The 21,972-nt window shown below is 37.1% G+C and overlaps 3 protein-coding genes across 3 annotated transcripts; 1 reads left to right on the forward strand and 2 right to left on the reverse strand.

Moving 5' to 3' along the window:
- The first annotated feature begins 3,153 nt into the window (after positions 1-3,153).
- Positions 3,154-6,965, forward strand: LOC112512445 (ER lumen protein-retaining receptor). The gene is made up of 6 exons (XM_025118414.1): positions 3,154-3,514; positions 5,247-5,512; positions 5,617-5,732; positions 5,812-5,885; positions 6,570-6,633; positions 6,726-6,965. Exons 1-6 carry the CDS (start codon positions 3,424-3,426, stop codon positions 6,760-6,762), a joined length of 648 nt encoding a protein of 215 aa, XP_024974182.1. The 5' UTR covers positions 3,154-3,423; the 3' UTR covers positions 6,763-6,965.
- A 71-nt stretch (positions 6,966-7,036) lies between these two features.
- On the reverse strand, positions 7,037-10,332 carry LOC112512453. The gene is made up of 5 exons (XM_025118426.1): positions 9,517-10,332; positions 9,059-9,208; positions 8,618-8,658; positions 8,096-8,569; positions 7,037-7,661 (listed from the first exon to the last, which is right to left on the reverse strand). Exons 1-5 carry the CDS (start codon positions 10,022-10,024, stop codon positions 7,050-7,052), a joined length of 1,785 nt encoding a protein of 594 aa, XP_024974194.1. The 5' UTR covers positions 10,025-10,332; the 3' UTR covers positions 7,037-7,049.
- Positions 10,333-10,929: 597 nt separating this feature from the next.
- Positions 10,930-19,400, reverse strand: LOC112522982 (UV radiation resistance-associated gene protein-like). Its single transcript, XM_025132366.1, has 6 exons — positions 19,041-19,400; positions 17,890-18,096; positions 16,827-17,007; positions 13,021-13,169; positions 12,222-12,446; positions 10,930-11,373 (listed from the first exon to the last, which is right to left on the reverse strand). Exons 1-6 carry the CDS (start codon positions 19,218-19,220, stop codon positions 11,254-11,256), a joined length of 1,062 nt encoding a protein of 353 aa, XP_024988134.1. The 5' UTR covers positions 19,221-19,400; the 3' UTR covers positions 10,930-11,253.
- Between the last annotated feature and the right edge of the window lie 2,572 nt (positions 19,401-21,972).

The raw sequence follows: 21,972 nt of genomic DNA on the forward strand, positions 1-21,972 counted from the left end.
GAGGGGGGACAAGTTCATTTGTTAACCCAAATTGTTGTGTTTACTTTATTTGTTAACCCAGATTGAAATTTGTGGCTAAGATAATTCATGATATAAAATGTAAATAATTGCACACATAGACAAGGTAACATAAGTGAACAAAATTTTCAAGGGGTATTTTGAGAAAAGATTTTAGTTGTCCATTAATGACAATGAGATGTTTTGTAACCGCTCATTAATGTCAATGAGATGTTTTCTAATTGCCCATTAATAACAATGTAACTATCCGAGATTAATCTCGTCATCGAATCAAAACCAACAACAAGATCCCCACCACCAGATTTTTCTACATTTTTTTTTGTTAATGGTTCATATGTGAATAAGTATTCGATATTTATGGGAATTGTTCATGTGTGAACAGATGTGTATATGGAAAAAAGTCGTAAGTGACACAAGTATGCATATATGTCAATCTGTGTTTGTATTTGACACAAGGGTTCATATATGTCAATTTGTGTTCGTAATTGACATAAGGGTTCATATATGTCGAGTTGTGTTCATATGGTTGTACGAATGTTTGTATATGTGAATTTGTGTTCATATGGTCACACATGTTCATCATTTTTCGTATGTTCATTTGGGTCAATATATGTTCATATTTATACCAACTGTACATATAGGTCAATATGTTTTCGTAATTGACACAAGTGTTCATATATGTCAATTTGTGTTCGTAATTGATACAATGGTTCATATATGTCGAGTTGTGTTTATATGGTTGTAAAAATGTTCTCATATGTGAATTTGTGTTCATATGGTCACACATGTTCATCATTTTTCATATATGTCAATTTAAACGATGCCGAAAACTTTACTACCAGGTCTCCTCCAGCAATCACAAATTCATAAACATTAGAGATAGAAAATCAATATTAAAAAAAATTAATAAGATTAATAATAAGTTAACACAAATCATGAAATTTTATGATTTTGTAACTCCCAATTAATGATATGGGAGTTACATAAAAATTAAAATTACATACTTACTCTTGTCATTAAATTATAAGATGAATATGAACCTATATATAAGATGGATTGTCATTGGTTGAAAATGATTAACAAAGTTAACACAATAAACTTAGATAGAGAGAGAGCTTTGTTAACCATTTTCAACCAGTGACAATCTATCTTATATATAGGTTCATATTCATGTTATAATTTAATAACAAGAATAAATATGTAATTTTCTTTTTTATGTAACTCCCATATCATTAATTGGGAGTTACAAAATAAAAAGATCTCATGGTTTTTGTTAATTTATTATTGATTTTGTTTTTTTTACAATATTGATTTTTCTATCTATAATATTTTTGAATTTATGATTGGTAGAGGAGACTCGATAGTAAAGTTTTCGGTATCGTTCAAGCTATTATGGATAAACCCATTGTTCATAATGAAGAAACTATTGTTCACAAGTGTTTATATTGTGTTTATATGTACACTAGCTGCATATCTCAATATTGGCTTGCTCCTGAATGTGTTCATAATGAATGAACTATTGTTTACAAACTGTTCATATTGTGTTCATTGTACACTAGCTACATATCTCAACACTAATTCGCTCCTGAATGTGTTCATAATGAAGGAACTAACGTTCATAAGTGTTCATATTGTGTTCATTGTACACTAGCTACATATCTCAACATTGACTCGCTCCTGAATGTGTTCATAATGAAGGAACTAATGTTCATAAGTGTTCATATTGTGTTCATATGTACACTAGTTGCATATTTCAACATTGACTCACTCCTGAATGTGTTCATAATGAAGGAACTATTGTTCACAAACTGTTCATATTGTATTCATAATGAATGAACTATTGTTCACAAGCTGTACATATTGTGTTCATATCTGTTTATTTATTTATTTCTTTTCGTGTAACAACTATTCTTATTATGTTAATATTGTGTTCATAAATTTCATGAAATCCAAGTTTATATATATGTCAATTTTTGTTCGTATTTGATACAATGGTTTATATATATATATATATATATGTGTGTGTGTGTGTGTGTGTGTTCATATGGTTCTTACATTAACAAAAATAAATTAACAAAAATCATGAGATTTTTTGATTTTGTAACTCTCAATTAATGATATGGGAGTTACATAAAAATAATAATTACACAAATACCATTTTCCACTTAGTTCACATATGTTTGTGAAATTGTAAATTGAAAAAAATAAAATTTTAATATGATAAATCACAACCGTTTATTGTAAGAATCAACGGGCAAGATTGGTTAACAAAGTTAACACAATAAACTTGGTTAACTTTTAAACCAGGTCCTATATATACACGGACGAAATCATTTTCGTCCCTTCCACCCCCCACTACAGGCCAACCCCTTATTCTCTTCTTCCCTTCACACCTTCACCATTGGTCATCACCTGCCATTGCCTCCTTCATGGCTTCACCTTTTCAAAGCCAGATCCTATCCTCATTCCTCCATTTCATCTCCATTCCCAAATGGGGAACATTAGTGGCAAAAAGGATGGTGATGACATAGAGTTATGGCTCATTCTCCTCCTTGAAGCCCTATATTTATGTTTGGTTCGTGTGGTTTAGATTAGATTTTCTCAGATTTTAGGGATGATGAAACGAAAATGAACTTTCAAACCAATACATGCTCTATGGATCGAGATTTGGTTCTTGTGGTTTAGATTTAGTTTTTAGATTTTAGGGATGGGATGATGGTGGCGGAGAAACGAGTAGAGAAGGACACAGTGGCTGCCTTTATCCTAATCCTCCGGTGATGGCGTATGATGACAGGTCCAACGAGGAGAATGAGATGGTGCTTGCCTCCACCTCACTTCTTCGGTGATGGAGTCCGACGACAAGTCCCTAAAATTTGATAGTTTTTGTAAAAACAAAAAAGGAAGAAATGAGTAAAATGATTAAAATACCCCTCATTAAACTGGATTTAAGGAAAAAAGTTAACGCCCTTTAATAGGAGGGACGAAAAATGTTGCAAAGTGTCAACCGCAAGGGATAAATATATTAAAATAAAATTGAAGGACAAAAACCATTAAAATTAAATATTAGGGTTCAAAAATTGAACTTTACTCAAAACTTTATGTAATAAATATTAAATAACCGACCCTCAAAAAATCAAATCCAAAATACCAATCCGACCCGTCTTATAGTTCTCCCAATTGGACTATTGATTACCAGCAGGAAGTCGGTGGGGGGTTACATTTGAAAGAGAAAGGGCGTACAGAGAGGGGGATCTGATTTTGTGTTCTTGGATCAGTAGGATTAGGAGAGATCTGTTTGTAAAAACATAATTTCCAGGCAGATCTGTTCCAGTTTTTCACCAATTTCAATCTTCTTCATTCATACACTCAAAGGGTTTATTGATTCTTAGTTCACACAGAGGAAGGATGAATATATTTAGACTTGCAGGGGATATGACCCATCTGGCCAGCGTCCTCGTCTTGCTCCTAAAGATACATACCATCAAATCCTGCGCTGGTACCCTTACTTTATCCCCATTTACCATCTGCCGTCTTTTGCAGATTTATTTACGAAATTTGAGGATTTTTTTTAACTTTATGGTTTCCGCAAAATGCGATTTTTTGGTTAAATTGGAGAGGATTCATGATAACATCAGTAGGTTTTGAGATGTGCTTGTTTTCAGATTGCTCGTTAATGGGTTGCGAGCTTAATCTGTGGTCATCTGTTCATGTATGTTTTGATTTTTGAAAAATTGAACTGAATTTTCTCGATTTAATTGTGGTTTGAAGGTTGATTCTGGTAGTTTTGTCCTTGAGGCAGATTTGTGGGATGATTCAGCACAACCACCCTCTCCATCTGTGTTATAAAATGCAGTGGTTCTTATCTACTTATGTATCCAGTTGAGATTTCATTTTCATTTTTGTGCGAGTTTAGCATATGAGGTTGATAATTTAGGGCAAATTGCAATCGGTATGTTGGAGAAACATTATGTATTTCAGAAGGGTAGGATGCGTAACTCTAGGTCATAGTTTTTACAAGGATTAACCCCTTTTTTTCTTATCAACGCTGACAGTACTCTTAGTAGTAATAGGTCATTATAGTATAATGTCCATAACCCTTGTTCTGAGAATTAAGCATACGAGATTCTATGTTTCTTTTTTGTTAGGTCAAGTTTGTTGGATGCTAATCACTATGCGGACGTTAATTATTGATATTACAAGGAGACTTGCTTCCATCTTTTAGTGACGATTTGTTTCCCTTTTTGAGGTTTTGTTACGCCCTGCATTGCTTCATTGCTAGTCTATAGTTTGTTCCGTATGTTGTAATGCAAATACCTGGTTAATCTAGAAGCTTTTTATAGGGAGATGAGTTACTAGAACCATACGTTTACACTGGGCACACACCATAGTAAGTGAAAAATGTGAAAACGCTGGTGACGTATGTTCATTGGTTGCACGCTGATATGAAGGTGAACCTGAATATAACTTCTTTTAGTAAGTTTTAGAGGTGGGCAAAGTGAATTGTGAATTTGCTTTAGCATTTTTGTTACTCGTTAGAAAACAACTTCAGTTATTACAAGCCCTTTGTTTGAGTATGTATACGCAGCAACTTATGAGACAAAATTGAGAGTGAGTAATGACATTTCGGTTGCATATTTATGTGCTTAAAATATGAGCCAAGGTGAAGATGTTTGTCCTATGCTTACATAAGAAGGGGAACTTGTTTTGTCCCATAGTCAAAGCCAATTGTTTTGTTTGGTTGGACTTTTGCAGTCTCCCTTACTCTGCATGATCTTTTAATCTATCTGCAACATCCATTTAAATGCAATATACTTTTTGTCTAGTAAAATACGCATTGGAACAAATTATGTTTAGGAAAACTACAACTGTTTGCAACCCAGCATGATTTTGTGCTCATCGGATGGATGGTAAAACCTAGAGATAAGCATGCACGCATAACAAATCCTTATTAAGTAATGGCATTTTAAGGGGGTCAGCTTGCTTAACACACCTTCAGATATGAAGGACTTTTTGGAATTTGTCACCAACAAACCAGTAGTGTTATTACATGATTTCTATGATTATCATACCTTCCAAGGAAGGTAAGTTGGTTCGAATCTACGTGTTTAGAAATGTGAGATTCTACCATCTGGCCGAAATTTCAAAACAGAATCTGGCCCGACAAGGGATTATTTGTAGCATTAACATCTTGACATCTGTTTGATCCTTTTCGTTCATGTTGCATGCAGGGGTTTCACTGAAGACTCAGGAGCTCTACGCACTGGTTTTTGCTACTCGCTACCTGGATATATTCACAGACTTCATTTCACTATACAATACTGTCATGAAGTTAATATTTCTGGGAAGTTCTTTCTCTATCGTATGGTACATAAGGCGCCACAAGATTGTCCGTAGATCCTATGATAAAGATCAAGATACCTTTCGACATTATTTTCTTGTGCTTCCTTGTTTGCTTTTAGCTTTAGTTATTCATGAGAAGTTCACTTTCAGAGAGGTATGCATGTTTTTTCATTCAAGCATCAGATATTGAATCGTGTTTGAATTCTCTTCACCTGGCCATTGTAGAAAACAGAGTGATGTTTCCTTATATTTGAACAGGTAATGTGGGCATTCTCCTTGTACTTGGAAGCCGTCGCGATACTTCCTCAGCTGGTCTTGCTGCAAAGAACAAGAAATATCGACAACTTGACAGGCCAATATGTATTTCTTCTTGGGTAATGCACTTTTCTACTCTTGTATTAGTGGTATTTGATATGACAATAAAGATTAAATGCCTTTGGTTTTCTTGTGCAGAGCGTACCGGGCATTGTATATTTTGAACTGGATCTATCGTTACTTCACCGAGCCTCATTTTGTCCATTGGATCAGTATGTTTTTTTTTCTCCTAATATTTCCAATGAAAAAAGTGAAGCAAAAATTATTTCTTACTCATCCATACAATTATAATCATGCTAGCACCCTTTTCAATACGGGGTGTTACAATTACATGTTTCACTGGAAAAAGGGCAACATGGTGCACAAGGCACCTTAGTTTGTGAAGGTTTGGGAGGGAAGTATTTGTACGAAGTATTTCATTTGCAGTTCTCAGAGATGTTATTTCAATGAGGCGAACCAGTGACTTTTCATTCAGAAAGGAATGACCTTGCCTATTTTTCAATGCTTTTGCCTTTAGGGTGCGTTTGGTAGGTGCGACAGGACATGACTGCACAAACACATGTCCCATGTTTGGCTTGACATTAGATTGGGACAGGACGGGACTCAGTGGGACGGGGAAAAAAACAAAATAGGTGGAACAAAAATCAGGGAGATGAGACAAGGTTGATAAATTACTAAATTACCCATATCAAATTAAAACCCTAAAACCTTTTACAATACTTTCACGGTTTCACCCGCCTACTCACTCTCACTTGTCCAGTCCTGCCTGTGTACCAAACCAACCTTTATGTTACCTCAAACATTTATAAATTTTCATAAACAATTTGAATATATTACCTAAAAAATCATTAGCATAAGGGTTGCCTTCATAACATATATTGCTATTGGTCTTGCAGCTTGGATAGCAGGCCTAGTCCAGACTCTGCTTTATGCTGATTTCTTCTACTACTACTTTGAAAGGTAAAAACTCTTAGTTAGCCAGTTAATTTGAAGCTTTTTGATGACATTTGGACATAAGTCTGAAATGCTTGTTTTTCTTTCTATAAATACAGCTGGAAGAACAATGTAAAACTCCAATTACCAGCTTGAGGCTTGTTTTATGATGATGGTAGAGGCAGGTGATAGAGTTATGAGAATCATACTTGACTATGTGCTTTGTTTCACAGGGGTGTATGCAACTTATGCTCTTTTTATTTGTTTTAATTACACCTCTGTTTGTTCTCAACTCCATATAATGGGTATGTAACCTCCCTTAATAGCAGATCATTTATATTAGATTATATTGTTCATTACTTGGAGAGTCCTGAAATGGCATTTGTGCTTGATCCCAACTTGGATACAAAGTTATCTAGGTCCACTTATGTTCGAATAAGGATCTAATGAAGCAATACATTGTTTTCTTTATGAAAAATGTTTTGTCCGTATGTGGAATAGACTAGCTCGACAAGCAAGGGGAACTGGAGCATAGCAAACAAGGTTACAGGAACAGATGCCATCAATATAACTGGTGCAGCTATCCATGATATTCGATCACGGAGTACCAGTGCAAGTGTCGCGCTAAATGCCGTCATTGTGGCAGCGAGTGACAAGAAAAGAGACACGAGCGCAATCATCATTCTTTTAGGTAAAGCGTAGAAAAAATCTTCTTCTGCGTAGCGTGAAGTAAGTATCGCTAAGAACATCAGCACAGACGTCGTGGAAGAGAATAACGCAATGGCATCCGACACGATAAAAAGGAGAAAGATTCCATCATTTAGGAACAAGGGTGACCCGGTAATGGTGTTACCTCCTGGGGCTGTAAAGGCTGCAGCAAATGCCATTGTGACCACGAGTGCACCCACGACCGTAGACGATGATGACATTTCTTTCATCCATGTTTCTCCTTCTTCAAGTAAGTCCTTGTGTGCTTCAGTAAATACCATTCTTGGTGTCTTCTGATCTTTATTTAAAGCTTCTTTATATGAAGGCTCCACATGCTTTTCCACTTCCTGCAAGAACATTAGCATCTGTTATCACGAGTAATGCCTAAAGAATTCAATATTGACTAGCTTTGGTACCTTAGTGAGTAACTAGATAGGTTTATTATCCAAACCCCGTGGTGCCCTGAAGTTAATAGCCAGTCAAACCTTCCAGTCATCCTGAGGGGACATCAACCGATGGCCATCGGGAAAAAAATAGATAGGCTTATTGTCGACAAAACCCATGGGGTCCTGAAGTTAGCAGTCAGACAACCCCTCCAGTGACCTTGATGGGACTTGGACCGGTGACCGTTGGGGAAAAAGATAGACGGTTTATCGTCAACAAATCCCATGGGGACCTGAAGTTAACAGTCAAACCAACCCTCAAGGAACCCTGAGGCGACTTGAACTGGTGATCATCGAGGAAAATAATAGATAGGTTTATTGTCAAAAAGCATGATCACCTTGAACCACTGAAGCTCCCTTTGCAGTTGCAAAGCTGGCCCAGTGACAGTCTTGAGTCGGTGGAGAGGTGACAGCCTCCCAGCTATATGCAACGGGTTGTCTTCATCAGGGTTCTCTGTTGCTGCAAATACCTTATGCCCTGTCATTCGATACACAAGGTTGAACACTTTTTCTTGACGATATCTTATTGCTGCAATGAACAAGTAGAACCCTCCATCATTGTACCAAACTATATCTGGGTAAGTTTGAACACACACTTTTATAAGTTCGTGGATCCCATGTTTTACAGCCGTAGACACTGCAGTTCCTAGTACATCCCAGGCTATACTATGGCTGCTTTTGTCCATGACAATGGAACACATTCGTTTTACAAGTTTTTGTGTATGGAAATGCTTTTGTTTCATACTGTAAATATCTTTGGCACATGGAGCTACGAGCAGGATCAGCTTTGAGACGAACAATCTGAAACTAGACTCGACCTTTTTGGTGGTCATCCTCCACGTATCTTTGTCCATTTTTACAGGGTAGTAGTCTGATGCTTCTTCAAGATTCACAGTAATACCTTCCTTGTCCACAAGAACCAAAACAACTTTCAGATTTAAGGCCATGTTTGGCAACCATAAGCTAGCTTATTTATGAACATATTGAAAAAAGCCCCTCTAGGTTAGCCATAAGCTATCCTTTTGAAATACTACTTCAATTAGCGATTCAATAAGTTCCAGGGGTTTTATTCGAATTTTTTCTTAACATGTTCTATGTAATTTTAATTGCCTCCTAGCTTATAAGCAATTCTTTTACCGAACAATTAGTCCCTTAACCAGCTTATCAACTAATAGGTAGCTTATTAGCCAATAGAGCTAGCTTTTCAGCCACCAACCAACTCATCAGTTAGTTTGCCAAACATGGACTAAATGCCTTCAATGTCGATAGTTTCAAAACATATGTAAAAATAGAGACCCTACAGGAGTAAATGAGATGCTGCAAGGGCCCTAGCTGGCTGCCGCTAGGAAAAACATCCGGTTTTGTAGCCAAGACTTGCAAGGCAGTCTGCCCGTTCCCATCTTTCTGAGTAACCAAATTCGGGTGCTTTTTGACTAGATACAGGGCTACATCTACAGGTCAAGGAAATAGGTGTAGAATTAGAATACCGCATTAGGGTCGGTTTCATAAGAATTATATATATATATATATATATATATATTGTGAGTAAATGCATACGAGTGTGCAATCCAAATCAATACTGAACAAACTATATCCCATCCAAGGTAAGGTCTTGGGAGGTAAGATGTACGCAGACTTTACTTCTGTCTCAAGAGAATGAGGCTGTTTCCAAGAACACCCCTTGCTTGCAAAAAGAAAAAGAAACATACCTAGAAAGCTCAAAAATGGACCACAGATAAGCATACAAGTATGTACTAACCACATAAACCTGCAATTAGGGTGAGGCTAATCAGATCAGCACCAGAAACTCCGGTGTATGGACTGGTACCATCCTCCCCAACCTCATCCTTAGTCACCTCCAATAAGTACCACAGAGTGTCCTGTTGACCATAGCGTGCCGCCAGTTTCAGGGCTGTGTGTCCATCTGTATTAGTGATCTGGGCAATGCCTGGATCTTTTGAGACCAAAAGCCTAGCGGCCCTAGTGTTCCCAATCTTAGCAGCATAGTGAAGGGCAGTGTTACCCCACCAGCTCTTAGTCCTCAGCTTCTGAACATCGGTTTCCATAATCCTGTCCACGAGTTTGGTTACAAAGCGGTGGGAAGAGTTGGTTCCCACGGCGATCTGCAGCGGTGTCTCCCACCAAGAGGTGACTTTGGCATCGAGTTTCTGTGGATCATTGTCAAAGATGTGCTCCACGGAATCCCAATCATCATTCATTGCAGCTTTGTAGATAGGAAGATTGGGAATCACATCGTCGAAGTCCATAATATTTGAATTTGGTTAGAATGGGGAGGTTGATTTTAGAAGAGGGATTACAGGAATACTATTATATTCATAGTTGACATTGTTGATCTTCATATGGTGGGAGTAGGTGAGTCTCCCTATAAGTTGGATTTGTTCGATGCATCATATATTAAAACCTCAACTTGCATTTAAGATTCTTAGATACCAATAAAAATGTCTACAGAAAGTTACAGATTACTACATCAAACCTTTATTTTTTATACTTTAATAGATCACTTTTGTTAAATTACAACACTTTTTTGGTGAGAACAAATGAATATATACCTATGATGTGTGAAGGTTGGGTTCTTATAAGACCAACCATTTTTTGTGAAGCACTGGTGTGGTTTTCATGTGAAGATTTCGACAAGATAAAACCCCCCCTCATATTGCGTCTTACGATGATTCCAAGTGTTTAGCGTGGAGCTACTTTTTAATGATTAAATATGGATTTATTACTTGAATAATATAATCATCAACGGACATCTCACCTTTTCTTAATAATCTCATCGTATTTTCTTGGTGTATCATAATGGATTTGCCGATCCTAATCAAAAGGCGTCATAACCACAAAGCATCTCCGCTTTCAGGGCAGCAGCCACTGAGAAATTGCCCGAAAATGGTTTTTGTGAACCATCCAACTAGCTAGGTGCCTGGCTCGAAGTAAAAAAAACAAAAAATTGACATTGAACACCATGGTGGTGCAAGTACCAGTGACTCGAGGCTGAAAAAAGGGCCGTTTATCAAGTGCTCAAGGGGTGTTATTTATCTTATTTGGCGAGTATATCAAGGACCAAGAATCTTCACTGGTAAGTGTGTGCAATTCATTTTGATGCCGAGAATGTTAAACCGATAACGTAAGCAAGAATAATAGCTCTTGCCAATAAGCGTTTTGATAAACATCCCCCTCAAATTTCTTACACAGCAAATCGTGCAACTCACTTGTGATCAAACATCACCATACTTGATCTTCTGAATCAAGCCCTAAACAATCACCATCATAGGAACTTGATTCTCAACGGTTCCAAAACCTATCTTTTCAGGTCATATCAAGATTATTGGTGCCAAAAAAAGGGAAAAAAAAACAAAAACCAAAGATGTATATGGAGGATATTTACATAAGATGTTTAGTGTTCATTGTATCGCTAAAATGTAATATTATGGAACAAACTCGAAGACAAAGTCATGTAGAAAAACTACAGTCGTGGATATTACGACGTATAAACATATTGTGGGGAAAGAATGTTATTTAGCAGCTCTCTGAAATTTGCCAGCACGTGACGCGGCCCTAAACTCTCCACGCCAATCAAGTTCAAGAGCTGCTCTAAGTCCTGCACACCCATGTCAAACAGATCCAGGAGGTGTCATCAAGTTAAACCAACACGTCAATGTTTCACGACCACCAGTCCAAAAGCTATCAAGTTAATGAGACATAAACCCTCGGACACAGACAGAAATTCGGGCAAAACTGACTCGTGATAGATCACGTAACCGTACTAACTTCTAGAGGTGATCATTCACGAGCTCGGTTCATATTTCTTTGTCCAATAAACCTAATATTGCAAAACAGAGCTCCTTTTTGTGGTCTTCAAAAGTTGCCCATGTTGCCCTATAAACCGGTTGGGTTTAACAAATCTTTATGTTTAACAAAATGTAACACATATAAACTAAAAGATTAACACGAAATGTTTTCCCACTACATATCAAACATCAATATATGGCATCTGGTAAATAGATGCAAAATTTTCCCGCTACACGTGAAAATCTAAACCACAAGCCACAAGAAAATGATGAGAAAATCTAAAATGCATGTGAATAATAATAAAAAGAACTTGTAGAAACAAGAGTTGCAATATATGGCCATATTTACTCCACAAAATGACTATTTAGCTGCCCAATATGAAAGCAACACCACCGAGGCCCTTATATACATTATTAGATAAATACTTAACTAATTATAAAAATATAAATGGGTCGGACAGGTTTTTCCCGATCTTTTTGCATTGACGGGCAGGGTGGCGCGTGCCATCCTTTGGTTTGATAAAAGGAGATTCAAAGGTCCTAATTCACAATTTAATACCATCCTTCTTCAAATTACTACAATTAAGGAGCATCATTATAGTTTCTAAAGAACATTGAAGGAAAACAAGGTAAAGGTGTATGGTTAAGAAGCAAATACCTTGTTAAGTAAGAAACATGCATAAGCTGATCTTGTTGTGTCTTGGCCTTCCAAGAATAGAGGAAATTCCATCGGCTTTGAAGGCGAGTAAGGTAATAAAGTTGACATCAATTCAGATATAGATTCAACCGAAGGAGCATAGTCACATATATATGTTCGAGAAGCTCCCACTCTTATTGGGTACCTCAAAGGAATTTCTAGATATAGAGCAAGTAGTGAAACAGCCTGCAAGAAGACCACAAAGGACACTCAACAATCATCAAGCATTGAAGGGTAATCTAGAGATCATTTTACATAATACTTCAACTAATTCCAGCTATTTCTTGTTCACTTATAAATGAAGCTAATGATAGGATTGCAAAGACCTTCTAATAGGGATAATGGTCTTTTTGCGGCAATAGCAGATGTTATGTCACATTGAAGCTAATCAAATCTTTATCCATTTCAAATAAGTGAAAGTTAGAGTAAAATTACTGGTAAATCAGCACTAGCAGTTTTCGTATATATTTTCTGAGTACAGATTAAGACAGAAAATAATTTTAGTCCCTCCATACCAAAAATAATTTCAACAATTTCTATTTTGGGATGTCACAGATCGGTTGGAAAACTTCTCCTCACATGCAATCATTACAAAAGTTCAATGATTTTGAAAATCTGGATTACATGATTCCGACTATTTTGTCATCATTATCAAGTATTTAAGCCATTAATGAATCATGTATCTAGTTAAATGTTAGAAATACTTTGAGACAGTGGGAGTAGTTGATAGCAAAAGGCAGCAGAGAGAAAGAACACAAACATGTGCAACATAACCGAGAGCAGTTGCCGACCTCAGGACCTCCTTTTTATCAGTGAAAAAATTCATCTTTGTAAAAGGAAAAACACTGAGATGTAGACCTGAAATCGTCAAAGATGCTGCATCCGGGGGTTTCAGTCGAGAAGGATTCCCTACCAGACCAACAAAAATATAGAAATTAATAAGACAAAATCAGATCATCCAATTAACAAACGACAATTCGAGCAAAGTAATGAACACTAACAGCAAAAGGAACATTATATTACAGTGAAGGAACCAAAATAGTGCAGTAACCAGAGACATGACATTTTCAATCAATTGAATGTTTATAGAAGTCCTTAATGGTTTTAATATATGCATTTTGGATATACATTATATGGCCCTTTTGGTATACGGGATTTGGAATTGAATTCCATTCCAGTTCCACATTTGGTTTTTAGGGAAGTCCAGAATTGAAATCTGACAAACATTGGATTCAGAATCCTGTGGGGTAGTTGGTATTTTACGGGATTTCAAAGGATTTTTTTGTAATAATGTTCTAAAATATGTTAAAAACATTTGCTTTGTAATAATCAATTAATAATAGGTATTATTCTTATAATTATTTATAATTTGTTTATATAAATTATCTATAAAGAAGGGAATTCAATTTCATTCCAAATCCTACAAACCAAATACACCAAAGATTTCAAATCCTTCCATGAAACCCAAATCCCTCGAAAAAACATTTCATCAAACCAAATACCCCGTATATGAATTTCAGTGAGTATACGCACCAATGCATATATATATATATAGGCAGGATCAAAAGAGAACGTTACCTATATAAAAGAACACGAAAACGGGCAAATCAAGTGCAAAATCATATGTGATTTTACATTAATGATAAAAAAGAAGTGTCCAGGTGACTTGTGGCTACATCTTCAGGTCGCTGGCCAAGGTCGCCTGAATCACATGTGATTTTGTACGTAATGTTAGTGTAAATTCACACGTGATTCGCCAGTTTTCGTGTTCTTTTAAACAAGTACTATTCTCATTTGATCCTCCCTCTCTCTCTTTCTCTCTATATATATACATATACTTGCAAATATAGTACATGTACATTGATGAAGATACTAATTGGCATATACATATTTTGATGGTATATATGCATGAACACAATGCAAATATTGGGTCTCAAGTTTCTCAATTTATGGTTCTCATTTGAACTTTCCCATATGCACACACATCCAATATAAATTCAAAAAGGTTTTAGCTACATTACAAGCATAAGCAATACATCAACTCCAAAGAGAACTCCATCAGACAGGACTAAGCACGCTATAGAAATCAAACCTTTTTTCCTTTCCTAAGAGTTAGAAACATCATCAAGCACTGCTAAAGTTCTATTTCCTGTGGGATTCTAAAGATGTCAAATCCTTTTGAGGCTATGTTAAAATTTCAATGATTTCAATTTTTTTCTTAATTGTGCCTCAAGAGTTTTGAACTCCCAAGTCTATTATAAATCGAATACTTCACCAGAAACTCTCTTCAATGTACTCAACTTCCCATCTTTCCATAACTTTCAATCTCTTCAGAGTAAGATTGCCCACTCTCCCAACATCTGGAGTTCAAATAAATATCAGTCTTTCTCCTCTATCTTCACTCGCCTTCCCAGTTCCAACAACAATATTTCTATCAACTATCAATCTATCATAGCTAATAGTGATATTGAAAGATGAGTGCCTCTGGACTCGAAGATGTGAAACATGAATTGACGCTTTCCAGGTTACCGCTAACTCAAATAAACTTGGATCACTCATTTTGTTTCATTACAACAATTTCGCACTACCACTATTGTACAAGTTATAGGATAAGTGTACCAATATGTAATATACAGGTAAGAGCATGTTCTTGTAATTCCACTTTAAATATGGCTATGCTCACCGTATCTGATGATTCTCCCTGGATCTTACAACTCTGGGTTATCAACTAAAATTCCTGGCACAAAGGGTTCAACCACAAAATAAAATATCATAATTGAAAGTCATTAAACTATGCCTACTTTTTTAATCTCTAACCTAATCAATTTTGATCTTGACATGGGGGGGCATGTTCTTAAAGGTGCATATAGGTGCATGGCTGAAAGCAGGTCATGCAGCCATGCTAAATTGTTAATTCATCCCCAGTATAATGTTCTGCAGTTTCAAAATTTTATTTCAGTATTGTGGGCAACTGGCCTCTGGAAAATAACTTAACATGACGTTCCAGTTATATATATCCTTTAGGCTGCATTTGGTATATGGGACATGACAGGACAGGACAGGACGGGACAAAACTCACTGTCCCACGTTTATGGCGCAACATGGGATAGAACAAGAACTCACTATCCCATTTTTGGCGCGACATGTGACAGGGACAAGAACTGGGACAAGGTGGGAAAAAAGGCTTTTTCTTGTTCCACCTATTGGGACAAAAATGAGACAAAAACTAAAACATTACTAACCTACCCTAGTTTGATATATAACCTCAATATGATATTTGTTTTAATGGTCATCACCGCTAGTTTCGGCCGTCGCCACCACCGGCATTCACCGTCGGTCACCTCCACTTCCACCTCCTCTTCCAATACAACAACATCCTCCACCGCGTCCACAACCACCATCCATCACCACCTCTACCACAGTTGACCACTAGCCACCACCGTCCATTGCACCACTACCGCCATTGGCTACCTCCAACTCCTCCTTTACTACAACATCCTCTACCACCTCCACAACCACCGTCGGCCACCGACTACCACTATCCATTGCCACCTCTACAACCACCATCGGCCACCTACCAGCACCATCTATTGCAACCAACACTACCACTGTTGGCCACCTCCAACTTCTCCTCTACCGCAACAACCTCTTCCACAACCACCGTCGACCACCAACCACCACTGTCCATTGCCACCTCTACAACCACCACCGACCACCACTGTCCATTGCCACCTCTACAACCACCACCGTCCATTGCCACCGCCACTACCACCGTTGTCCACCTCTATCTCCTCCTCTACTGCAACAACCTCCTCCACGACCTCCACAACCATCGTCGACCACCGACCACCACCGTCCATTGCCACCTCACTTCCACCATAACCACCACCACCACCACCACTACTTCACTATATTGGCCACAACTACTCCACCATTGTCAATCGCCACCACCACCACCATAATCCACCATCTTCACGTCCTTCACAACCGTCGTCCACCAACCCCACTGCCTCTACCTCCATAACCACCGTCGGCCACCGACCACCACCACCCATCGCCACTACTATCGTCGACCACCACTACCTCTACCACAACCAACACCACCTCCACCACCACTACTACCATCAATTATATCAAAATTTTCATTAAAATTTGGTACCATTATATATGTGTATTTATTTATATGAAAATTGTGTAAAAATATTTATAAATTAAATTCTTTGATTTATTTACTTTATTTTTGCTAATTATAACTATTATATAATATTTAAAATTATCCAATAACTTTTGGGGCCAACTTGTCTAGTTCTGTCCCATCCAATCCTAGTCATACCAAACACCAGACAGTCACTTGTTCTGTCCCGTCCAGTTTTGTCCGGTCCTACCCTCTTGTCCTGTCCTGTACTGTCCAGTCCTGTCCAATCATGTCTGCGTGTCAAATGCTACCTTATTGCCAGAACATACAAACAGACAGACAAAACAGTTGCATATGAAATCCAAAAGATATCATTAACATTCTTGTTATGGCTTAAGCATACTTAGGGCCTAGTTGACAGAAATTATTACCGAACCTACTACTGCCGGTGTATGATTCAAGTTCTTGCTCACATCTATGTCCAAGCACCACCTTCACAGGATAGAGTAGTGAGATCTGTGACACCAAAAGTTGTTGCCTCATTCTCAACAACTTCTGCAAATTCCATAGATGAACATACCCTCTTTCTCCAGCCAATGACTTATGCGCTTCCTGCATCAAACAACAGATTCATATTTCTTCTCTTAAACCAAAGAAAACAGTAAACACCCAAAATAAAGTTAATTCTAGCATGCTGTCTGTATTAGATCAAGATTTCTAGTATGCTGTTCTGTGATCAACACTCGGATTTTACAGTTTGGCATCATTACTGATCAGCCATTTTCGCTTATCCTTTCTTTGGCTGTAGAATTTGGTTTAGGGACAACATTGTCCTTGAGTTTCAACCCAGTGCTTTATGTGATTTCATGATGGATGATAATCGTGGTACAATTGTTAATAGTGCTTTGTCCAACAATTGTTGTATATTAGATGTAGGACTATCTTGTAGTTGTTTTTTTAAGTCTTTTAAGAAGATTTCAAGTGCAAGGTGGAAGCACACAGGGCATGGCAAAGAGTTTTCTAGCTACAAACCAACAACAATGACAGAAGTTATCTTTGTAATGTTTCAATAGCAGCCAAACAACTTCCAAGGAGGTTCCAAACATGTGCTAATATGGATAGGAAATTAGGAATAAAGCAACAACAGTACAAAAAAGTACCCTTGCCTTTTCTTTTACAGGAAGCATATTACAGCCAAGGCTTCTATCTTAAAGATAAAACGCTCTCTTCTGGACATAATCTGGTTGAAAGATAATTGCTCTCTTCTAAAGGCAAGAGACTTACAAACAGATAAGATTGAATATAGAGCAATCCTCTTGCAAGATTAGGAAAGTATCAAGTGTCACTTATGTACAACTTTTGTTGCGGATAGCGCAATTTAAGAGAACATATAAAATTTTTAGACATGGCACCCTGACAACTTGAAATTATCATCTTTCTCCAACTTTGTGGGAATAAATAAACATCTATGAAAGTAATAGCAATGTTGATTACCTGCAATTGCCTTCTAGCTACAGAAAGAGCAGTACCATCCATTAGAAGAGATCTAATCTTAGAGTTAAGCTGCTCCTCCTGCTTCTTAGCTTTCTCTTGTACAACTTTTGATTTCATTGCCATATTTCCCATTACCAGTTTTCGGGCTTCCAATTTCTCCCACATTTCACCTAGCTCGTTTGACCAGTTTAACGATTCTGCTTCTAACTGCCCAACATTTGACAACCCGCTAATCCGCGGGCTAAGTAATTGAAGCGAATACGCTTAACATGGAAAGCAAAAAAAATTGTGCAACATGTAGAAGCAACAAAAAGCACACAGGATCTGTAAATTAACCCCATGAATGTTTTCTACTTTTTAAAAAATGAAGACATTTTCACAATGAACTCTGAAAATTTTACATGGCTGTGCAGTGAAGTTGAGCATAGTTGCCTTTTCCCAATAAGAAAATGAAATAATATGGAAATCTTACTGTATTTGGCTTTATATGCAAAAACAAGCAAGCAGGGAAACAGTTTTGCTAATGCAGTAACTCGAATGTGATATCAGATATGTATCAGAAGTTTAATACTATTGAATTTTACATGCATAATCCGAAAACGAGTGCTATCTTTCATCTCTCTCATAGATTTCTCTGCACCCACACATAAGAAGATGAACCAAAACTATTATTTCTTCCTAGTTCTAACACATGTTTCTTCCACAAATGAAACTTCAACAACAAAAAAGTCGAAATATTGAAATTGAAGCCAATATCTAGAGTTCAAACATTCAGTGATCCTAATTTCTGAAGAAAAAAGAGACTTTACTTCCATCTTCTCACATTTAATGCTACAATATCATTCTTCATAATATTAATCAACTCATGTAACCAATTCCAATCAACTTGAAAGAGCAATGTAGCAGTGAGACCGTGACAGGAAGTATTTTCCATTTGAAAACAAATCTGTCAAAGTCCCCATTATTAATGTTCTTTCACATCCTAGACGAATTCAAACTGCCATTGTAGAACACCACCACCAGTCACAAATTTTCCAAAATCAGTAACGGATGACCTCTCTACTTGATACCGAATCAATTTCCTTTCAGTTATCCTATTTCACATTAACCAGAATAAACATTAAACAAATGTAGTAAAATCTCGATCCTACCTGTAACAGGGAGTTAAGCTTCTGTTGGATCAAAGACTTCTTGTGATTAGCTTGGTCAAGGGCGGACGAAAGACTGGAAAGACGAGCAAGCTCTTGCTGGAAATCTTCCCATGGAACGATCTTCACTTTCTCCTCGTACTTGTTGTTTCTTTCTTCAAACGCTTTCTTCTTTGATTCCATATATAACCGAAGTAGTTGATGATGATATTTGAAAGTGCATGGGACGATTGATCAAAAGTCGTAGATCGTTGTCACCCCACCTCACCATAGTCGTGAAGAAATTCCGAGCAAATATTAGGGGTTAAAAGATCATCATCACTGTTTTCTCATTCAATTTCAAAGGGATTGGTGGTTACTTAGCAGAAACGCAACAAATCTAGCTTTGGATTTCGATCAATGCACTAATTGTGGACCCACAACACCGACGAAGAAGAATGTTACCATAAATTAAGGAATTATATATAATATTAACCATAGTGTCCGTAAACCCTCGGTTGAATCTTAACCGTTTAAATTAATCATGAGATTAGATCTTAACCGTTCAAACTAATGTATTTCACAGTTTTATAGCTCACTACTACTTGGCCGGTTGGCCCAAAAGTACAACTTAACCTCCCGCGTTCCTTCCCCACTCCCCTTAATTTCGGGATGAATCCGAGGATGCATATTTCTCTGACGAAGACCCGCTCATTGAGTGCCTGCTTGTCCAAATTCGGAAGTCTACTCCTTCATCTCTGCTTTTAAGAGGTAGGAATGCATTAATTTACTGGCATCAGTTTTTTGTTAGTATTTATAGCCGGTTGATTTTGCATTCTTTTGTAAAAAGAATAGTATATATGTACTCGAGGGAAGTTCAAATGAGAACCGTGTCTATGTGGGCCGCCATGAGTCGCAAGTACTCCTTATATTCACCGGTAAAAAGGGTAAACACTATCAAACCCTTTGTTTTCAAGAGGGTTCGGTCATTCTGGTTCAATTGAATTAAATACAGAAAGATTGCAATGAACAATAATGCATTAGAAGTAACTCCAACCGTAAAGTAACTGATACAAAGTTGTATAGGTCCAATCTCCTACAAATTCAAATTTTCATTTCAATTTAAACCGCAAGAATAAAAATATATTTTTATTCCCAAACAGCCTCTCAAATTTGACTATTCATGTATGATAAAATCATAAAAATATCAATTTTTTCTTGCCAATTATACGGTTTATTTGGCAACAAATTTTCTATTTAATGGTTAAAGTTAAGGGGATTCTTTTAACCAAAAGAAAAACCAATTGAACCAACTCGGAAGAGCAACCCATCTAATGCAATGTGATCATGAACATGACCAAACATAACAAATCAAAAAACATTGTCCCATGTTCGGTAAAATACATTTGGTGTACCATTTAACAATCAAGTTCCAGCAAGCATCAGGAGTTCACTTCAAACAATCACGAAGAATCAACAATGTAATATCATCAATTGGTAAACATAGTTTGTCTTCATTTCAAGCTTTTGCCAACAAAATAAGGTTTCAAAATGCTCACCAAAAGAAACTAGAATTGCTGCAAAAACCTGAAACCTCAGCTTCTCAAAGTAAATAAAAAACCTTCTTTAGAGTTTAGATATATATTGAATGCGATGCCTCTTCCAGAGTTCTCTTTGATGCATAGTGTTACTTTCTCTGTTACATGATGCAGACTAAAGATGCCAAGGTTTGGGCCCAGGCCTTCCAAGCTTGTTTTCAGTGAGAAAAAAACGACCTAGTTTGTTTAGGACTGGGTCAGGATTTGGGGTTGAAAAAGGGCTTGATCGCCTTTTTTCCAGGCTTTACTGCCACTAAAATTTCAACGTAATCAGGCTTTGAGACCTGACCCGAACCAAGCATCGGATTCACGATGCCCAGGCTTTTTGGACCGGACATGGGTCAAGCTTTGGGCTTGGGCTTCTTTGTGCATCTATAATTGATGGTCTCGTTAGGGTCTACAAGATGTTTATAACAGTTTGTAGAAGGGGGGCGTGGGATGAATACAAACACAAAAAACTTATCAAATTTAAAATATATAATGATAAAGAATGATCAATACAGATTTTACAAGATTGTTTGTGGAAAGATAAGATAAAGATAACATATCTAAACAATCTAAGTTACACACTAATTCTTAGTAAAGAAAAATGATTTGTTGTTTAAGACTTAGAAGAAAGTAAGTTCTTTCTGAGTAAGAACTATTTAGAATACTAAAAAGGGATTCTAACTTGCTTTTGAAGAAAAGCGTATTGTGTTCTTAGATGTGTGTTCTTTCACGTATGAACGTAAGTTAAGGTTCAAGAGTTAGAGTGTGTATCTCTGCATGGAGATAGAACACATTTATTTATACTCATTGCATTAAATGCACATTTAATGCAATGCATTAAGGTTTGAACACGTATCAAACCTTTAGAGAAAGACTTGTCATTTACTACAATGAATAGTACAAAAGCCTATTCATGAGCAGACATCATTTCATGGAGTTGGTGGGTAGTAAAGTCAACTAATCGGCTCCGTACCGTACTATGCTCTAGAAAGGACATGGGTTCGTCCTTTGTGTGTATAAGGACAAGACAAAAACAATCGTGCTGAACAAGCTTCTTTTGATCGCTGAATGTTGGAATAACCTGAAGGTCTCTTCAGCATTCGCTGAGTCTTGGGCAGTCTTCACACATGTATAGATGTTGATCCTCTCTCTCAGTGATTTGATGATAATCCCTTTTTTCCTTTCGATGTATTTTTATGTTTCTGTACTTTCAGTTCCAGCGATCAATTCACTAAGCATGTTCAGTGATCGCTGAAGAACTCACTTTGTAATTCATTCAGAGACAACGATACTTCAAGAAAACAACACTCACACCAAAGATCCTTCAGCAAACGTCGAAGACTGAAACTGAAGATTAGAGACTGGCGCGT

Source organism: Cynara cardunculus (genome assembly GCF_001531365.2).
Source record: "Cynara cardunculus var. scolymus isolate 2C chromosome LG 1, CcrdV1, whole genome shotgun sequence".
NCBI lineage: Eukaryota > Viridiplantae > Streptophyta > Magnoliopsida > Asterales > Asteraceae > Cynara > Cynara cardunculus.

Bases quoted from the DNA above. Each gene is read 5' to 3' on its own strand.
- LOC112522982 (XM_025132366.1), bottom strand. From the start codon at position 19,220: ATGGAATCAAAGAAGAAAGCGTTTGAAGAAAGAAACAACAAGTACGAG. The intron at 17,008-17,889 runs GTAATCAACATT...TGTTTGATGCAG, and splicing joins TAGCTAGAAGGCAATTGCAG to GAAGCGCATAAGTCATTGGC. The intron at 11,374-12,221 runs GTATTTGCTTCT...ATGGGTGTGCAG, and splicing joins CATGTTTCTTACTTAACAAG to GACTTAGAGCAGCTCTTGAA.
- LOC112512445 (XM_025118414.1), top strand. From the start codon at position 3,424: ATGAATATATTTAGACTTGCAGGGGATATGACCCATCTGGCCAGCGTC. The intron at 3,515-5,246 runs GTACCCTTACTT...TGTTGCATGCAG, and splicing joins TACCATCAAATCCTGCGCTG to GGGTTTCACTGAAGACTCAG. The intron at 5,886-6,569 runs GTATGTTTTTTT...TTGGTCTTGCAG, and splicing joins TCATTTTGTCCATTGGATCA to CTTGGATAGCAGGCCTAGTC.
- LOC112512453 (XM_025118426.1), bottom strand. From the start codon at position 10,024: ATGGACTTCGACGATGTGATTCCCAATCTTCCTATCTACAAAGCTGCA. The intron at 8,659-9,058 runs GTAGGGTCTCTA...TGGACAAGGAAG, and splicing joins GCAGCATCTCATTTACTCCT to GTATTACTGTGAATCTTGAA. The intron at 8,570-8,617 runs GTAAAAATGGAC...AAAAAGGTCGAG, and splicing joins AAGCATCAGACTACTACCCT to TCTAGTTTCAGATTGTTCGT.